Source organism: Hemicordylus capensis, chromosome 6 (genome assembly GCF_027244095.1).
Source record: "Hemicordylus capensis ecotype Gifberg chromosome 6, rHemCap1.1.pri, whole genome shotgun sequence".
Lineage (NCBI taxonomy): Eukaryota > Metazoa > Chordata > Lepidosauria > Squamata > Cordylidae > Hemicordylus > Hemicordylus capensis.
In genome coordinates, this window is record NC_069662.1 from 41,674,269 (window position 1) to 41,694,202 (window position 19,934).

At 45.7% G+C, this 19,934-nt stretch overlaps 1 protein-coding gene across 5 annotated transcripts; it reads left to right on the forward strand.

Moving 5' to 3' along the window:
- The first annotated feature begins 409 nt into the window (after positions 1–409).
- On the forward strand, positions 410–19,618 carry LOC128332154 (uncharacterized). 5 transcript variants are annotated; one of them, XM_053266561.1, is made up of 7 exons: positions 410–550; positions 2,409–2,636; positions 9,134–9,774; positions 11,932–12,002; positions 12,533–12,772; positions 16,960–17,206; positions 17,741–19,618. In XM_053266561.1, exons 2-7 carry the CDS (start codon positions 2,482–2,484, stop codon positions 17,848–17,850), a joined length of 1,464 nt encoding a protein of 487 aa, XP_053122536.1. In that variant the 5' UTR covers positions 410–550; positions 2,409–2,481; the 3' UTR covers positions 17,851–19,618. The 5 variants fall into 5 exon arrangements, with proteins under 5 accessions (XP_053122536.1, XP_053122537.1, XP_053122540.1 ...); XM_053266562.1 differs by having other exon boundaries at positions 16,960–17,190; XM_053266565.1 differs by lacking the exon at positions 17,741–19,618 and adding an exon at positions 12,885–13,017 and having other exon boundaries at positions 16,960–17,080.
- The last annotated feature ends 316 nt before the right edge of the window (positions 19,619–19,934 follow it).

Here is a 19,934-nt window from a genome sequence, read left to right on the forward strand (position 1 = left end):
GACTTTCCCTCCCGGCGCAAAGCAAACGCTCAGTTGCATGCAGAAGCATCATTGTGTGTGTGTGTGTGTGTGTGTGTGTTTGTATACCCCCCACGCTCTCTACAGGATCCCCACTGGGACAAACCTCTCAACATCAAAATATAAAAGAGACTGGATAGAATACAACAGCAGTTTACATAGCAAAAAATCTGAGGAAATCCTTGTCCTAAAGGGGCTCATAGAAAGAAACATAAAAGAGATACTAGCCACAGCCGTTGGAAGGACCCTATCCTATCAAAACACAACATGAAAAAATGACTCTTCTAAGTCAACCCCGGGGTCGGAAAATGCATTTATGTCTAGATTTCTCTAAATCTATGAGGAAGATGAGAAAAGGCCCCTCTCTACGGCCAATGAGAAGCCGACAAAAGAGTTGCCAATGAGGAGGGAGAGAATCAGAAACCAGCACCAGTAGCAGCAGGACGACGTAAAAGAGCACAGAAGAGCTGGGCGTGAGGACCAGGAAGTGGTGGCTGAGGTTGTAAACAGACACATGGAGGGCTTTTTAAAGGTACAAGTTCTCGCTGTTCCAGGGAATGGGAGAGAGGGAATCGGGCCGATGTGGTGCGCTTATGGAGGGGCTGCTAGGGGAAACCGGTGGGGCATTGACGTAGTGCTTAACTTCTAAAAATGAGAAATATAGTCTACACATGCTCAAATTACTTCCTTGTTTGTAGATACTGCTTGATACTGTACATTTCAGGGCCCAATCCTATTGCTGCTGAAAACAGATTCCAGGATTGTAATTTTGCAAGAAACATAAAAGATAGTCTGTTGTAGTCAAAACAAGAAAGAGTCTGTGATACCTTAAAGACTGGTTGTAGTATAAGCTTTTGTGTAGTACTCACCACTTCATCAGATGCATGAATTGTTATCCTGAGTAGGCAGCAGTGTGTATGCACAAACACAGGTGTAGAGGGGAAAATAAAATTGTAAATGGCATAGTTGGGAAATGCAAGAGATATAATATATAAGAATTCTTTGTAAAGCTTAAAAGTATATAGGAGAAGCATAGTGACAATTCACAACCCTAGTTACTGTCAAAAGATTGCTAGGATAATGCTATTGAATTAACAAACTGTAATATAATTTTCCAAAAAACCAAACACCACACTATTATTCAAGCTAGAAGAAATAACATCAAACCTCATTATAAATTCTAATTCAATTGTTTCCAGATAGAATCTTCCTTTCTAGTTACTGTGCTGAAAGATGGTAATATTTAGATCAGCACAAGAGAGTCGTGGAAGATTAAAATGCTCCTCCACTGGTTTCTGAATGTTGCATTCCAGTTCTAGAGTTGCATCCTACTTCTGAGTCATGCCCTCTTCCTAGGTTGTGTGGATTACTTTTGCTTACTCAGTTGTAAAGGAAAAACGTTCTGTGGCTTCCTGGCATCTCTGAGCCTTTGCATTGAAAGAAGCCAAATTGCTACCCCCGAGCTAAAAACCCTAGTTGAAGGAGAGATTTAAAGAGTCTTGATAAAGGAAAGGCCAAAAGGACCTGGAAATGTATGGGAGAGCAAAATGGAAGCCAGAGATGGGCAATCTTATATGAACAGTTGGGGAAGGGGAGGCAAGAGGAAGTGGTTGGAGTGGGAAGATGGCTGGCGGAAAGATGGCTGTCTGGATAACTCATTAGAGGCTGCAAGTAAAGAGGGCCAACCAAACCCCACAGGTGATTGACAACCATGAGTATCAAAAGTGTTGATAGGAGATGCAAAGAGGATGATGAAAAATTAGAGATCAAGCATACCTGGAAGTTGCACCTTTCTCTTAATCCCAGACTTATGGAGTAAAATCTGTGTTTAGTCAGTGACAAGGAAGTCTGCATGAGCTCAGAAGCACTCTATTGCTTCACCTGTCCTATATCTGAGCTCTGGCACTTAATGAGGCGAGTCTCACGATCAGTGAGACTCGCTGGGAAGGGGTTTACGGGGAGAGTGAGCTTAGTCTGCTCTCCCTGCAGACGAGCAGGAAAGCAGCCCTGGGCGGCCGGATCAGCCTCCCACACGACTGCCGGCTCCATCACGGAGCCAGCAGGGGCTGCGGGGATCAGGGGCCTCCCGACCTCCTGGAGAGACCCTCAGGGCCAGGAGGCTTGTTTCAGCCTCCCAGCAGGGATCTTCTCATGTCTTGCTGCAGCGCTTGCAGCGCTTATAACCTCAGCTAAGGAGAGGGGGAATTAGGAGGCTTTGTTGCCAGGAGTCGCGCGGCTCCTGTGGCAGCAGACGATCGGGCAAAAGCGGGCTAGGCTCCCTTAGCCCGCTTTTGCCCGATCGTGAGAATCCCCTCAATGTGTATTCTAAGACTAAACCCTTTTAAACCTTGGTCAGACAAAGAGCTGGTCTCAGACAGTTTTTGTTACAGGGGCTGGCCTCATCAGAAATGGGGACCAACAACAGAAGGTGCTGCTGATCCACTCAGCCCCTGTCCCCAGGCTATGCAACAAGGAATGGATAATAACTCACAGAAGAAGGGGCATCTGCAACCAAAGCTGCTAGAACCAGGAATGAGAGGAAACACTCTGCAGAACTCTAGTTTTCATCCATCCCACAAGCTGGTCTCTCAAGGGCAAGTTCCAGAAGAATGTGGCAGGTATGGAGAAATTCCAGGCACAATGCCAGCTCTAGTCAGACTTTATGTTGTATGTGTGGATGTATGTGGTAGTGTGTGAGTGATTGTATGTGTGTTCGTTTTAAAAACAAACCTGGGTACAAGCCTTCTTGAACACAGAGTACAGATGAGAGGCCTACTACTGTAGAGGTTCATTCACATGACTCGAAACAGGGTTGGAGGAGCAGCCAGCCAGGTTAGGAGAGCCATGCACGCTCCTGATCCATAGTCATTTGGACTCAAAAAGCAAGGTTGGAGGAGGGGAAAATGATCATGTGGGAGATGGGTAGGATGGGCGTGCTCCGCACATTTTACCGAAGGTGGATGAAAATTCATCCTTCCCAGCTCCCCCATCATGATGATGACAACGACAAAGAATATTTATATACCATTCTTCAACCAAAATTCTCATAATAGAAAAATAAATAATATGTAAATTTACTTATTTATTTAACATTTTATATCCCGCTCTTCCTCCAAGGAGCCCAGAGCGGTGTACTACATAAGTTTCTCCTCACAACAACCTGTGAACCACCCTAACCCTGTGAAGTAGGTTAGGCTGAGAGGGAAGTGACTGGCCCAGAGTCACCCAGCAAGTATAATGACTGAATGGGGATTTGAACTCAGGTCTTCCCAATCCTAGTCCAGCAATCTAACCACTACACCACGCTGGCTCTCATGTTCTCAAATGAGATGGTTGCCTGTCCCCAAAGGACACACAATCTCAAAGGGAAACACAAGACAGATACCAGCAACAACCACTGGAGGGATGTTGTGCTGGGGTTGAATAGAGCCAGTTGCTCTCCCCCTGCTAAATATGAGAGAATCACCACTTTTTAAAGATGCCTCTTGCTCAGTTAGCAATGATCACTCTCCCCTCCTTCTACCTGGCTTTTTGAGTTCACATGACTACAGATCAGGACTGCTCATGGCTCTCCTACCCTGGCTGATTGCTCCTCTGACCCTGTTTCAGGTCAAGTGAACGAGCCTAGTGTGTGTTGAACATAATGTGTGAATAACTGTAAATGTGTACAGATCTACACAGATTGTACATGCATTAAACATATATGAACAGGGCTACTGTGTCACTTGATTCCATTTTGTGCCCTCATAATGGGATGTGTTTTAGTGGCCCATAGAAAATGACTTTGCATCGTAACAGGGGAAGGAGCTTCACGGTGGCGAAACAGATGCCACAAATTTTCCTCTGCATACTTGTCATGTGGATGGTACTGTGAAGTGGCTGTTTCAAGCTGACTATATAGAATGGCCTTATGTGTACCATTTCTGAAGCTTGGTGGGACTGCTTGGGAACCACGTGCTATGAGCTCCTTGAATTGAAGCGTAGGAGACAAATGTGACAAAAATAAAAAGAAAGTTGTGTATACAGTACAACTCGGTCCAATCAGTGTCAAAGGATATGCCACAAACTGAGATGTGTAGAACCATGTACATGCTTGTCATTCCAGTTGCAGCAGCAATTAGTTGGCCTTGTGTGTTGGACAGAAAAAAAGATGCTGTAGTCAGGAGAGACATTTAGTAAGTGATGGAGCAAATAAGGTATAGAGTAAAACTTAGAGGAGGTAATAAGACTTTAAGCAGGTAGGGGTGTATCCACAGCAGCAAGACAAATAAAGTTTTTATGCCAGCATGTGCCTTGATTTTGTAGTACTGAATTTGAGCAACAAAGGTTGTTTACTTTTTGTAGTAGTAGTAGTAGTAGAAGAAGCTTCTTTTATGAAGAATATACCACTTTTCAGCAACAAAAAGTTCTCAAAGTGATTCAAATAGAAAAAGAAATAAGATGGTTCCGTCCCCAAAGGACTCACAATCTTAAAAAAAACAAAAACACTAATAGCTGCTGAAAACATGCTATGCTAGGATTGGATAGGAACAGTTGTTGCTCTCCCCTTGCTAAATATAAGAGAGTCATCACTTTACTCAGTCAGCAGGGGTTTGCTATTGGTTTCAAATGGGCTATCTAGAAAAAAAAACCCTCCATTTGGGGTTGATAGTCCATAGTGTTTAATACTAGGGATGTGCATGAACCTGTTTGGAGGGCCTCTGAACAGGTTCGAACACCAGGCAGTTCAAAGGCGGGATGGGGGGATAACTTTAAGGACGGGGGAGGGTGAACTTACCCCCCCCACCTTGTTTCCCCTGCCGGTGCTCTCTTAAAAACTGGTGTGACGGGGTGGCAGCATACCTCCTTGCTGCCCCGTCTGCTCCTCGGACCGGAAGTGACCGGAGGTAACACGTGCACGTCGCATGCCCATTGGGCACACACCTGTGTGCACAGGCTACTTCCGGTCTTAGGAGCATATGGGGTGGCAGGGAGGTACACTGCTGCCCCGCCGGACCGGTTTTTAAGTGAGTGCCGGCGAGGGAAACGTGGCGAAAGGGGGGTTAAGTGCACCTTCCCCAGCCCTTAAAGTTATCTCCCCTGCCTTTGAACTGGCCCCCACCAGTTCCTTGAACATTTCTAGTTAATACCCTGCCAAGCCATTGGGGGGGGGGATAGTATGTTTTCACCTTGCAGATTGGAGAAGATAGTATTTTTTTTTGCACCTCTGAGCTAATTTAGGCAAACGTTTCTGCAAGCAGAGGCTACATGTGGTGGAGGAATGAGGCTGCACTACCGACCACGTTTGCCTGTCCCACCCTGAGGCCTGCCAGATGCCCAACATTTGCATAGGACTTTTGAGCATAAATTTCAGGGCACATAGTCCGGAACCAATAATTGATAATCTGGGGATCTACTGTGCAATGCAGGCCTATGTAGTGTTAATGAAACCGTACAGGGGGTGTGGGGATCGGCAGACACCCCTGACAACTTTTGCGGCTTATGTGGGGAACGAACAAGCCTGAATGGAACAGCCCACCTCAGAATAAAATTATACAAACCTTTGGTCTTGGAAAGAACTGGCAGAGAGTTTGAAGGTTGGAAATAGAATCTGGTTTATTTTAGGGTTTAAGGGTACAGGAAATGAAATATTGATTAAGCAGCAACACAATATTAATTAGCAAAACTAACAAGACTAACAAATCAATTGGACTCAGTTACTGCTCACGAAGAGGCAATTTGGCTTGATATTCGAGTTGAGTCCACTCAAGACTGACCAGAGAAACGGTCTTGGAGAACAGCTTTGGATTTTAGAGGGAGCAAACATGGGGGGAGCAGAAGCTTGAGGGCAGAGATTAGTTATACTACCTAAGTCCGTCTGGTGGGGTGTGTGGACCCTTGTAGCTTGACCGATGTCGAGGGACCTCTCTCCTCCGAAACAGGCAGGAAGGTAGAAGGCAGAAATGGGGACCCAAGTGCCAAATGTGGGTCCAGGAACCAAGCAAAATCCAAAGGGGATCTGATCATGGGAGACCAATATCTCACAGCCAAATGTGCTGCACAGAGTGGGCTTGGGAAAAGGGCCAATCTGGAAGCAACAGGCAGAACAGGAGCAAGGCAAGATGGAGTGGCTAATGCCCAAATGTACAAACACGCAACTGGTGAATCTGAGGAAGAGACACACTGATTAATTGTGTCTTGACTAGAAATACACAGCATCTCACCCTGAGGCGGCATGCTGACCACACCTTTCTGTTGACAAAGGCAACAATAGGGATACAGAAAGGAGTTCATCCTTGTCCAGTTCAACTTCACTTGGTGTGCTTCTAACAGCACAATGGGATGAATAGGTTAAGAAACCTGTGGAGGGCGGAATGGGCACATCAAAGAGCTTATCATGTGTGGTCAGGAAAGACCTTGGGAGTGTCTAGGAATGTTTTTAACAAGCTAGCTACTCCTGCCTGATCCAGCCATTATCACTTTGTTAGAGAAGGAGATGAGCTTGTTACCTCTTATCTATCCCTTCCTGTGAAGGTAATGAGATTAAACTGACCCGATGTGCGATGGGAGAGTATTTGGCTAGTTCTGTAAAAGAATAGCGCTTAATTGATTCGTTTCTACACAGGCTTCGCCTCCTAAAAGGCAATCAGGTAGGTGAGCACAGGAATAGTAGACCTCCTGCAGTCCTGGGTTAGATTTGACCTAGGTACAGCTTTCCCAAGCTGCGTGCCAGGTGATATATACTCCATGAGTTAGCTCATGCATACAAAATGGTGAGCTCATGATCCCATGAGTTCTGACAAGGCAAGAGTGGAAACGACAAGCCTGTATCTCCAAACCAGGTGTAGGGGTGCTCCTGGGAGCCCCCAAACTATCTTGGTAACAGTACATCTGATCAATGTGCTGGACAGACACACCTGGTAGACAGTAGTGGTGTGCATGGTTCGGTTCGGGGCCATTAAAAAAGCCTCCGGACCGGTCCGGAATTCCGGCGGTTCGGAAGGGCGGGGGAATGTCACTTTAAGGGGGTGGTGGTAGTACTTACCCCCCCCCGCCGCTCTTCCGCCTCCGGCGCTGGTGCTTTTAAAAACCTTCTTGGGGCGGCAGAGTTCCTCCCTGCCGCCCCTGCCCCCGTCGTTGTCCTTCTAAGGCTTAAACGAGAAGAGCTGGCGGCGCGCATGTGCCCTTCGCGGCGCGCGCACTCGTGTGTGCCGTTGGTGCGTGCGTGCTGCATATGTCATGCAGCGCACGCGCTCATCTTCGCCACTGGTGCGCGCGCGCTGCATGACATATGCAGCGTGCGCCAGCGACCGAGACAAGCGCGCACGCCGCGAAGGGCACGTGCGCACCGCCAGCTCTTCTCGTTTAAGGCTTAGAAGGACGACGACGGGGGCAGGGGCGGCAGGGAGGAACTCTGCCGCCCCAAGAAGGTTTTTTAAAGCACCAGCGCCGGAGGGGGAAGAGCGGCGGCGGGGGGGGGGGAAGTACTACCACCACCACCCTTAAAGCGACACTCCCCCCAGTGCCGGACCACCCTTCTGTGGTTCCGTGCACATCCTTAGTAGACAGAACAGGAAAACACAAACCACACATGGCTGCAACTTAGAAATCGAATTAATAAAATAATAATAATATTACAACAACTTGTGAAGAAGCTTATCTAAACTGGCCCCTTATCTAGGTGGGCAGATTTGGCTTTAAAAAAGCCAAATTCTGGCTTATGGCTCATTTGACCCAGGAGTATACCCCTTAGGTTCTGGCAACTCTGCCCCTTATCCTACCGTGTTCCTAGCTTGAGGCAAGCTAATTGTGTTTTAGCAAGAAGAGAATAAGGGTGGGCATGCCTCTAGTCGAAAGAGGCATTCAATAAGTCACGCAGTAGTGGAATATTGGCTTAAGGGGTACACAACATTTTGTATTCATACCAGTTGCCCCTGGGCAGCATTTCAGGCCACTGGATTGCTGTCGTAAAATTGGCGGCCGGGTGAGTGGCGGAGGCAATCCCCTGCTGCAGGGGGTGCTTGGCGTGCTACTGCTCCGAACAGCATTCAGGTGTGGCGAGAGCAGAGGTAAGCACCTATTAATTTACCCTTCAAGGTGCCTCTCGCCACCTCCCTGCCCCCAGTGGCGCCCGCACTGGTTGCTACTGAGAGCATCCCCACAAATAGCTGTCCAGTTGGCTCCCAATGAGGGAGAGCCTGCCTACCCAGGTAATTGGCTCCATTATTGAAATGATTTTTTTTACTATCTCCTAACCTCAGTCTACCCTCTTGTAACTTAAAACACCACAGAGCATGTGAGCCCTATTTATTTACTACATTTATATACTGTCTTTCTGTCCTGGTGTTCTAGTTCAGCATTTAAAATACTAAAACAAACAACAGAGCAATAAGCCTGCATAATGGCCTCAGGCGAACTGCACTCTCTTCAGGAGCTGATGGCCTCGGTTCCCTGGCCTGTGCCTCTCTCCTTCTGCCTTCCCCTCAGGGCACACAGATCCTAGGTAGTCCCTGGGAAGGTGGAGGAGGGGGAGGGGGAGGAGGCCCTCCCTAGCCTGTGTGCTTCTCTCTTCCACCAGTGATGGAAGAGAGAACTTCTGACTTCTCTTTTTTTGCAAGGCTATTTCTGCAAGGACAGAGACCTCTTTCCCTCCTGGTTAGGCACAGTGAACGTAGGAAGTTGCCGTATACCGTCCATCTAGCTCAGCATTGCCTACCGTAACTGGCAGCAATGCCTGTCCAGAGTTGCAGATGGAGGATTTCCCATGCCCTGTGTGGAGATTCACCAGGGGCCTTTGAACATGGCGCCTTTTGTGTGCAAAAACCTGTGCTTTACCACTGAGCTGCAGCCTTTCCCATTGTGGCTTCTTCACGCACCAAAATACTGCTTTATAAAGAAAGAGAGTGGCTAACCTCATGACTAAATATATTAGCAGAAGCCCTATTGAAATGTAGTTATCCTTTAGAGTAACTCCTGACTGATTAGTAGTATTGAGTAACTTAGCCACTAAGATGAGGAACTGTTCTGTAGTCCTCATTTCCTCTGAGGTTTGGTGTTAAGTGCTGTAGCTTGAATAATCAAATGCGATTTTGCAAAACGAAGGTTTTTCTTCCTGTTGGATTTTGTCTGCCTCCAGTGCCCAGCCCCTGAGCAGCCTTGGGAAGACCTGCTCTCCAGTAGCGTATGAAGAAAGCAAAAACCAGAAGAAAGCCAAGCTTGCCAGTGGGAGCCACCCTAGTCCAAACTTTGCCCCTCCCTTCTCATCGATGCTGGAACTACAGGAGATGTCTTACGGGCACGCCTTTCAACGTTTGGATCTCCACAGCCAGTGTTCCTTAAACATGCCCCAGTTCAGAAGGATTTCCGATAATCCCAATGCTGCTCACCCAGTGCCCTATGTGCCTGTGTGTGCCACAGTCAGACCTGGAGGGGATTTTCTGGAATCCTCATCACTGAGCCATCAATTGGTGGGATGCTGCCATCAAAATAGCCCCAAATGCACAGCTCTCGGTGACAGTGGCCGCATCACGGTTCTCTATGTTGAGCTGATCAGAGAACTGGAGCGGCAGATGGCAGAGCTGCGGAGAACACTAGCCTCTCGGGAAGAGGCTGCTACAAAGCAGGAGAAGAGGATCCAGGAGCTGGAGCTGGAGAACCGGGAGCTGAAAGACCTGCTCCAGAACCTGGAGGAACAGAATGACTTCTTATCCATCCGGAATGGAGCAGGAGGAACAGTGCCAGCCAGGATGTTGCTGGGAACCAGACATAATTCCTTTGGTAAAAGCAAGGAGACTGCCTCTAGTGGGGAATTAGAGTGTTGCCTCTGGGTTTTTTATAATCTGCTTTTTTAAAAAGACCAACTAAGGCAATGCACATGATTGAAAACTGGGTAGGACAAGTGTCTTACTGAGCTTCAGGAGCTGTGTGCGCTCTTGGCTTTCGCATGTGAGCAAACTACTAGGTAGGAGGAGGTGGGAGTGATTGTGTGTGAGAGAGCAGCTGGGCAGGACGGCACTGTCTTACCCAGCTCTTCTACCCAACATTTTAACAAAGCAAGTGGAAAAGCTGCCCTACCCAGTTATTTTCTCACACACGATCACTGCCCCCTCCTCCTACCTAGTTGTTTGCTCACATACAATCGAAATCGAGTGTGCAAGCTCCTGAAGCTAGGTAGGACACTTGTCCTACCTAGTTTTTGATTGTGTGAACTGCCTTACTAAGTCCCTAAATTCTCAGCCCATGGGTTGCTTTACCTGCCAATATTGAGTCTTCAGGGAAAAGCTCATTCCCCTTTTTATATATACAAGTTGCCATCTTTCACAGCTTCCAATATTTGAGGACTTTTCTGCCTTTTATTTTCTTTAAATTGTCACATTTATATCCCACTCTTTCTCCAAGGAGCTAAGAGCACATGATTATTTTTATCCTCGCAGCAACCCTGTGAGGTAGGTTAGGCTGAGAGATATATGACTGGCCCAGATTCACCCAGTGAGTTTCATGGTTGAATGGGGATTCGAACTTGGCTCTTCCGAGTCCTAGTCCAACACTCTAACCACTATGCTATGCTGGCACTATGCTTCAAGGAATGGGATGTCTGAGAGGAGGGGAGGTTGTGGAGGCTGGGACTGGACAGCCAATCGTGGGAAAGGGGGCAATGTACCATAGCAGCTGAGAAAGACTGAGCAGTGACTTGGGAAGTTCCCAACTTGCATTTCACCTTGGCCTCCGATACACTAGGTGGGCAGAGCAAGTTGCGATCTCTTTGGCTTAGCTCTGCTTTCCCCCAGCCACTTCATTATCAGTGGTCAGTGCACTGTAATTGGGAGCTGTGCAGGATAATGAGCTTGCCTTGCTCTACTCTGGCTCTGCAAGCCTTCAGTAGACAGCCTTCCAAGATATTTTTTCCAATCAGAACTAGAAAAGAAATCGAAAGCTGAGCTTCTGTATAATATTATCAGATTAGGTTTTAGGCATTGGAATATAAAGATCCCTGCTTACAGTGAGACACAGTGCAATTTATCTGATTAAAAGCCCATAGAAGTTTGTGTACCTGATCTACAAGTTCCACGTGACTTTTGGACTATTTGCACTAAAAATACAATGATAAAAATTGCCCCAATTTTGGACTAGTTATTTTTCATTTTCTTCCCATGGGTTGAAAGGCCTGATTTTCTGGCCTGACTTCTCTTCTTATTTCTTGCTTCTGTCTGTTAAATGCATGCAGACAGGACAGATCTCTCATACCCTTAGATAATAACTGCAGAAGCAGGTGTATTGCAATTTGCCAATCAGTAGCTCTTTTCTTCTTTGTTGTACTTTTTCATTGGGTGTCACTATAGTGCTGTTTTTTGTCTCTTCATATGCTGAAGCCAATGGTGAAGTAAACAGCAGCACTGTAGCAGCACCTAGTGATAGAACATGAGCTTTACAATGCCAACAAAAGGGAAGGAAAAAACCCTGTGTTCCCATAAAGAAAAAGGAAAGATTGTGCCGTCGAGTCGGTGTCGACTCCTAGCAATCACATACTATGTGATTTTCTTGGTAGAATACAGGAGTGGTTTACCAATGCCTCCTCCCACACAGTAAGAGACGATGCCTTTCAGCACCTCCCTATATCGCTGCTGCCCAATATAGGTGACTACAAGTGTATTTACTTGGCACAGTCTGGGAAGCACACCGGTGGGGATTTGAACTAACAGCCTCTTGCACTCTACGCAAGCTGCTTCCCTGCCTTGCCACCGCAGCTGATCTGTGTTCCCATGCAGAAAGGAAATTCTTTTAAAAACAGAACCCACAGATGTCTACTTCCAAACCCAAGTAAACAAACCACAGGAAGATAACCATGCACTGTGTGAATTCTCTTTCCTAGAGATTTCCCAGGGATCCTGGCCTATGCTCAGTTCTTTTTCATTGTCCATGCTCTTCTTTCCCCAGATGTGAATGAAAGCAATATTCAGTTCCTCAAAGACTTGGTGGGAATGTTGGAGAATCTTGCAACGACACAGGTAAGGTCCATATGGAAGGGGCAAAACACACATTGGTTGTTTTCTTCTTTGGGGAGCAGAATTCTGGATTAGAAATTTAAAATTTAGGAATTCCTCTGCATAATCTTTTTATGGCACTTCTCTGGTTCAGTTCCAAAGTACAAATTCTCAGCCTGTGGGAGGCAGAGTTTTTGTGGGTAGCTTATACCAGTTCCATATAAATACTAGTGACAAGTAAAGCCAACATTGCTATGGAAAGTAAGCTCCATTTACATTGCAAACCTAAATCTGTTTAACTGTCATCTTCTCTTGAGAAATCTTGGAGACTATTGGATCAGTGTAAAAAGTTGTATCCTTGCCCTGTGAGGTGATCTGCCATGGTGTGATCCTTCTTGCCTTGGCATTTGGCATAATTGTGTAGCATACGAAAACCCAAAGATGCATGCATTAATTTGATTCAGGTTAGAGCAAGTCTAGATACCACTCAGGTGACCCTCTTGCAGATTCCCATATATCCATGTTTACTCTTTTTTTAAAAAAAAAATATACAGATCAGTGGTTTCTGCTCACCGTCTTCTCCAGAAGATCAGAGGCAAACCCCTGTCACAATCCCAAGTATCTCCCCAGGTTGGAGGACTCAAAACACAGTGCCAGGCAGCTTATCACCCTGGACAAATGCTGAAGAGAGGCCAGGAAGCCCCATTTTGCTCAATGATGCTACTTACTTGTGGGACAACAATGTGAAAGAGACACTATCTGATGGGACACCAGTATGGGCATCGCCAGTGGAGGTGGGTAATGGAGGAGGAAGAGGCTGTCTGACTAGGTGCCAGTACGACATTTTTAAATGTTATAAAACTTCAGTTGAAAATTAACATAGGATTGTTTTTGCTCCATTCTTAGGACCTGCCGCTTGTTGATTTAGAGGGGAATGGTTCACAAATCAGCATCGCAACCCAGGCAGATAGAGTAACAAGTAGAGGTCTCCAACGTGTTGGCTATGGAAATCAAGATCTTTGACAATTCAGCATTCCATGTGTGTCTGTAATGCAGTAACTCTGGGCGCTGAGATATTGGCATGAAATGTACTGCATACTTTCAGGGCAACACCTTATGTTTCTTGCTTGAACAACTTGGTCCCCACTTCTCTTTTCAGATTGGAGGAGCAAAATGCAAAATACAGTGTAATCTGCCTCAGTCTTGAAGACTGAGCAGATCTGTAAAATAAGCTGTACATTCAGGACCTCATTCTGCATTTCAAGGACAAACCCCAGTTCAACCCAACCCTCTTTAAGGGCGACAGGGAAGATGTAAAATAAAATGCAATGTGGTATCTGCACTGAAGACTAGGATGTCCAAATGAGCATGTCCTGAGGAACGTTCTGCATCTCACATTCTGAACCAAGCTCCATCCTGACACCCCCATTTTTCAAGAGGGCTAGGAGTAAGCCAGTGCCCTCAAACATTGTGGCCAACATCCAGAGCAGTCAACCACTTGTGGAAAGATGTTGCACAGCTTCGGCCCTCCAGCTGCTGTTGGATTTCAGCTCCCATCCTCCCTGGCTATTGGCCACAGTGGCTAGAGATGGTAGGAACGACATTCCAACAACAGCTGCAGAGCCAAAGCCACGCAGCCCTGCACTAGTGCAAAACAGTTGTGCTATCTGCTTGCACTCCAGACTAGTACTGTGCCACTGCAAGCATGCTTGCAGTTGCGCAACAATTATGCAGCTGCAGCACACCTCATTTGTTTTAATCAGGACATTAGCACAAGAGTGCGGTGATGCTCTTCTTCAGATCCCCAGTTTTTAGTGCAGCTAAGTTAACATCTTGCGCTAGCATGAGTTTGATCGGTCCGCCAGCAATTTGTTGCTCTGGATGCCAGCCTGTGTTTTTAGTTGTACTTGATGTGGGGAAAGGCAGAAAAACAATCAGAACTGGGACTGCCAGGAAAGCCTAAGCACCGGTTTCATGCAATCTAAATCAAAGGAACAATGCAGTCCCCTAGGATCTGTGAGCAGAAGGCAATCAGGGGAACAAAAATTCATTGACAACGTATATCATGCAATGCTTAAATATATCTGTTCAGTGGCCTTTTAGCTGATAGGATCTGACAGGCAAGTCTCTGCTAGAAAAGTAGTTATCTGCCCTCTTGCTTCTTCTTTGATCCTGTTATTACCCAGTGGGTGTAATGTTCTGGATGGTCAAACTCTTAACACTCTCTCCATGCTTGGTCATTTTATTCTCAGCTTGGTGTTTCTGCTTGCTCCTGGCTTCACCTCATCATTAGCTTGCTTTCCCCTGCCCTTTTAAAAAAATTTGAGTTTCCAATCTGCATAACAGCAGCTGCATTCACCTCTTTACCACCCCCACAGCAGAAGACTCTCCCCGCTCGCTCACCCTAGCCCTAATTATATATTAGGTTCAACATATGCATGTGCACTGTGTATTCATGCACACCTCAATACACACACAGTTAATCTATACATGTTTAACACACATCATGCACTTATCTGTATCCTGGTCCATTTATAAACTTAACACATGTACTGTCATTCACACAAAAACATGTACGTAGGAACATAGGAAGCTGCCATATACTGAGTCAGACCATTGGTCTACAGGTGAAACTCGGAAAATTAGAATATCGTGCAAAGGTCCATTAATTTCAGTAATGCAAATTAAAAGGTGAAACTGATATATGAGACAGACGCATTACATGCAAAGCGAGATAAGTCAAGCCTTAATTTGTTATAATTGTGATGATCATGGCGTACAGCTCATGAAAACCCCAAATCCACAGTCTCAGAAAATTAGAATATTACATGGAACCAAGAAGACAAGGATTGAAGAATAGAACAATATCGGACCTCTGAAAAGTATAAGCATGCATATGTATTCAGTACTTGGTTTGGGCCCCTTTTGCAGCAATTACTGCCTCAATGTGGCGTGGCATGGATGCTATCAGCCTGTGGCACTGATGAGGTATTATGGAAGACCAGGATGCTTCATTAGCGGCCTTCAGCACTTCTGCATTGTTTGGTCTCATGTGTCTCATCCTTCTCTTGGCAATGCCCCATAGATTCTCTATGGGGTCAGGTCAGGTGAGTTTGCTGGCCAATCAAGCACAGTACACTGTATACTTTTCAGAGGTCCAATATTGTTCTATTCTTCAATCCTTGTCTTCTTGGTTGGTTTCTCCACTGAATTAGGGATGTGCACAGAACCGGTTCCGTGCACTCCTGGGAGGGCAAGACTTTTAAGAGGCTGGGAAGGCGCTTCCTACCTGCCAGCCACCACCCTACTACCCTTCCCCTGCCGGCACGCTCTAAAAAAGCAGGTGTGAGGGACTGCAACAGTCCTCCCTGCACCCCATCCTGTGTCACCAAGTAAATGGCCAATGCACCTGTAATGGTGGGGCGGGGGCTGGCAGGCAGGCAGCACCCTCCCTGCCTCTGAAAGTTACCCCACATTCAAACTGGTTTGGATGCCAGTCGATGGCGTCCCAACATTCCATAACTACACAACTGATAATGCAGCCCTTCAGGTGAAGCAGTTTTTGAGTGGTTTTGATCCTAGGCTGTTTTTTTTTGTGTGTGTGCTTTGCCTTCCATTCTGACTTGGCTCACCAGCTGGATTCATGTAGTGTTCTTTGAATCAGGAAGGTGTCAGGCACCCTCCAATGCAGGCAATTGTTGTTATTTTTGTGGTAGGCACATGAGCTTCTGAATTTAAAGCAAGTGTCAATGGTTCCTTATCTATGAATAGGATCATAGGAAACTGCCATATACTGAGTTAGACCATTGGTCTATCTAGCTCAGTATTGTCTTCACAGACTAGCAGCAGCTTCTCTAAGGTTGCAGGTAGGAATCTCTCTCAGCCCTATCTTGGAGAAGCCAGGGAGGGAACTTGAAACCTTCTGCTCTTCCCAGAACGGTTTCATCCCGAGGGGAATATCTTGCAGTGCTCACACATCAAGTCTCCCATTCATATGCAACCAGGGCAGATCCTGCTTAGCTATGGGGACAAGTCATGCTTGCTACCACAAGGCCAGCTCTCCTCTCCAAAACTGATGCTCCACCACAGAGCTATGTCCCCTGAGATGGAGATGCTTAGATAGGCAGTGATTGTTGCTGCTCCCCCAGGACTCACAGAACCAGAATAAAGCACATCATTTGAGAAAGGTCACTGGCCATTTTGAAAAGAAAGTTGGGAGCCGAGCTCCAGTTTGAACATGAGATGTAGAATATACACACCAACTTATAGCTAGATTGTCAAGGTGGATGACACCACATTGCTATTCATTTTCCTCCTCCCACCAATCCTTGAAAAAGGGTGCAAGGGTCAATTCTCAATTCAAATTGAGAATTGTCATATGTACATTTGACAATTATCAATTCCCCAGTTTTAGAGCCATATTTCACATTACATTGTGTTTTATTGCATATCCCGACCCTCTTGAAAATGTGTGCAGGGGTTTAGCTAGCGTTCCTCTTTTGCAACAATATTTTTGGATGTGCAGGCTAAGCTGCTCAAATATGAATTAACTTAAGTGCCAAGTATTTATTTTTATTTTTTACATTTATATCCTGCTTTTTCTCCAAGGAGCTCAGAGTGGTGTACATCGTTATGTTTATCCTCACAACTACCCTGTGAGGTAGACATTACCCTGGTTATAGAAATGCAAAGTATTTTATCTCATGTGGATTTCAACTTGCCTGAAAATCCACATGGAATATAGAGAAGGTAAACAAACCCTGTGGGGCTTTCAGTGGAAACTCCTTTAAATCCAAGCATATATTCCAGAGTATGCTGCCGTTGATGTCAGTAGAGGTTTGGTCCAGTGAATGTAAAAATGTTACTACTCAGTTCTGTTCTGAAAGGTTTTCCTGCATCAGAATCAATTATCCTTAGATGCAAGAAGAAAGACCTTCTACACAAAAACTAACATCTCTTTACATCTTCCTCCATTCAACAGGAGAATGGGAGGGTCAAACTGGAATTGGTCCCCAATTCCCAAGTCTACATCACTCACCACCAGCTAGAGGATCTTTCTCAGGTTTCCACGGACAAACCTGAGCTGATGACCAGGCGCTTGTTGGATTACTTCTTCTCTCGTGAGACTCTTGCCCGGTCTTCAGCCACTGGGCAGCGCATTGCTCACAACAACTTGACCATGGAGAAGCCCATCCCTTTGCCAGTTGCTGTGGTAAATGCTATCAAAGGTAGGGGGTGGTGGTGGGCAAGGGGTTGTGGTGAGATCTGGTCTTGTAGAGTTCTAGGGGGAGGCTAAATGTTAGCAGATTTACTACTTATTTAGCTTCCGTCCTGTTAAGTGTCTCTTGCTTTTTTCTAATGAGAAAAACCTGACACAGACCCCTTTCCCCTCCCAAGATAATCTTATTTTGATCTTAAACGATTGTGTATTCTGCAGGCATTATCTATACACTTTCAAGTGTACCTCTACAAATCCAAGTTTAAAAAAATACTTTCCTAGAATCTGTATTTTGCATCCCATGCCATACTCTGAATATAACCTTCCTTTACCTTAGTTCTTACAGAACATTCCAAATATTTTAAAATCTGAATTGTGGGAGCAAAATAATGTATGCCAAGCAGCAGCAATAGGATCGATGTACATCATTTCTATTATTTCCACTCAGAGACTAGTTTGGATTGGCTTGAGCTTGCACAACTTTGACTGCCGTAGTGTGAATTACACACAGCTAAGTCTGTCTCTCTTGCCATCCTGTTTATAGAATATGTCACCAAAACATGTGGCAGAGGCTGCAACTTCAATGCAGTGATCAACAGCAAATGTGGGACTTCCCGAAGGGCAGTTAAGAAAATGATAGTCAAAATGGACTGAATGGACCTACAATCAAGACATGTCCAGAGCCCCTAAAAGGTTGGCAGAGGGGTCTGCTTCTCACTGTTCTTTTTCCCTTTGCAGGGAGGAGAGTGCCTCATGAGGGCAGTCATTTGGGTTCTATCTTGTGTAGTCATATTGCAGATGGAGGACAGTTGATGAAAAGGGACCAGGTTGCTACAAGCTGTGGGTGGTGTGGCTGGCAAATGTGGAACATATCCATGTGCAAATGCCCTTTACTGAATCAGATCACTGGTCTATTTCCCCCAGTACTGACTACTAGCAACAGGTCTCCCAAGCCTCATGAAGATATTGGCAGGCCAAGGTGGTTTTTAGGACTGCCGAACTCCTTTTAAATTGGAGGTGCTGGGTAGTGCACTTAGGATCCTCTGTGCACATGGCATGAACTCTTTCTTACCCCTGAGCTACAGGCCCTCTCAGAGGTTGACATACCTGTATTGAAATCGCAGCAAACAGGAACATCCCAATACTCTGTATGGTATGAGACCATGTACATATGGCCATTCTGGATTAAGTACATTTCCCTGTGTTAGTTTTTGAAATGTGAATCTAAATGTCACTCTCTCAGATGAGCAACTGAACAAGCCCAATGCAGTTTGCTCTGCCAACTGGTCTCTCAGGCCTCATTCTTTTCCTGTCACCCGGCATCCTCAAATCTGATGATTCAGTGTCTTCTGCATGCAGTGTTCATGCCCTGCTGTGTTCAGTTCCCTTAAGCCCCAAATGACATCAACACACCCCCAACTATTCTTTTTACTTAACAATTCACACTAATTCTACTGCAAGTTGCCTGGTTCTCCTATAGCTAGGACCAAAAAGCTTATGGCAGAATTTCTCCCAGCTGTGTAACTTTACTCATGGTCAGTGCCTCTTGATCACCATTACTTAACTGAGATAGAAAACTAAGGCAGATACCTATTGAAAATGCCCTCGTGTGGAGATCTGGGCTCCTACTGGCTCCACAGCCATCAATAGTGCCACTTCCTGGAGCAAGAATATCAAAGTGTTAACTTCTAATAAATGCCATATTTCTTGTAAATAAGACAAATCTCACAAACTGGAGTGTAACAACATGGGTTTATTCATCCTGACTCTCCCTCCCTCCCCCCCACCTCGCACCCTTTTTCTAAGATGGTGGAATAGATAAGACCTTGAGGACTATTTGGTGCAAAAGGGCACTGTGTGGCTGCTGGATTGCATTAGATATATTTAGAACCCTGAACCCACACAGAGAACTTCCTGTCAGACCACTTAGGTGTGCAATGCATATGGCTCAATCCAGTGGCAAGTTCTCCTATGAACACCCCACTGAAACGCCATGCGCTTGTGCTGCTCCCATTCATTTCAGCGAGGCTTATGAAAGAGAACCTCCTGCTGCTCTGTGCCCCAAAGGCAATGCTTCCAAACGAGTCTCCTGGGAATATAAACGAAGCTTAGCTAGAGGGCAGTCAAATGTATATTTAATGTATTATGGTTTACATGCAGAGACAACATAAAATGGCCTGCCCATGAAAACTTACCTCTGCCAGTGCTGCCACATGTAACACCTGCCAACAGTCGCTTCAGCAGGGCAGGGTACACCAGCATGGCATGTTCCTGTGTAATGCGTAGGGCAACCTCTGGGCATTTTGACAGTGAAAGGTATATGGACCTCTTGCACCCTATTTGTATGCCTTTGTGGATGTTAATGCCATACAGAAAGTGGGAGAGAAATACATTTTAAAAATAAAGTGTACATGCGGGCCAATTAAGTTCTGTATTCACATTGCAAACCAGTCTGAGCAAAAACCAATATAAGCCTGACATGTGACGATGTCCTTGAGGTTTATACACCCACTCTAGTACCCTCCTTGACCCTTCAACAAGCCACCTATGCTATGTAAGTGTATTCTTCCATCCTCCATGCTTAAAACAAAAGGATCCTTTGTTCCCAAACAAAGTTGGGGACACGGTGGTTGAGTTGGCTTCCTTTGGCTAAATTTATCAAGACATGTGGTTGTTTCTTCACCCTAACCTCAGGATTAGCTATACACTGGCCAGCCAAGTTAAATAAATAATAATTA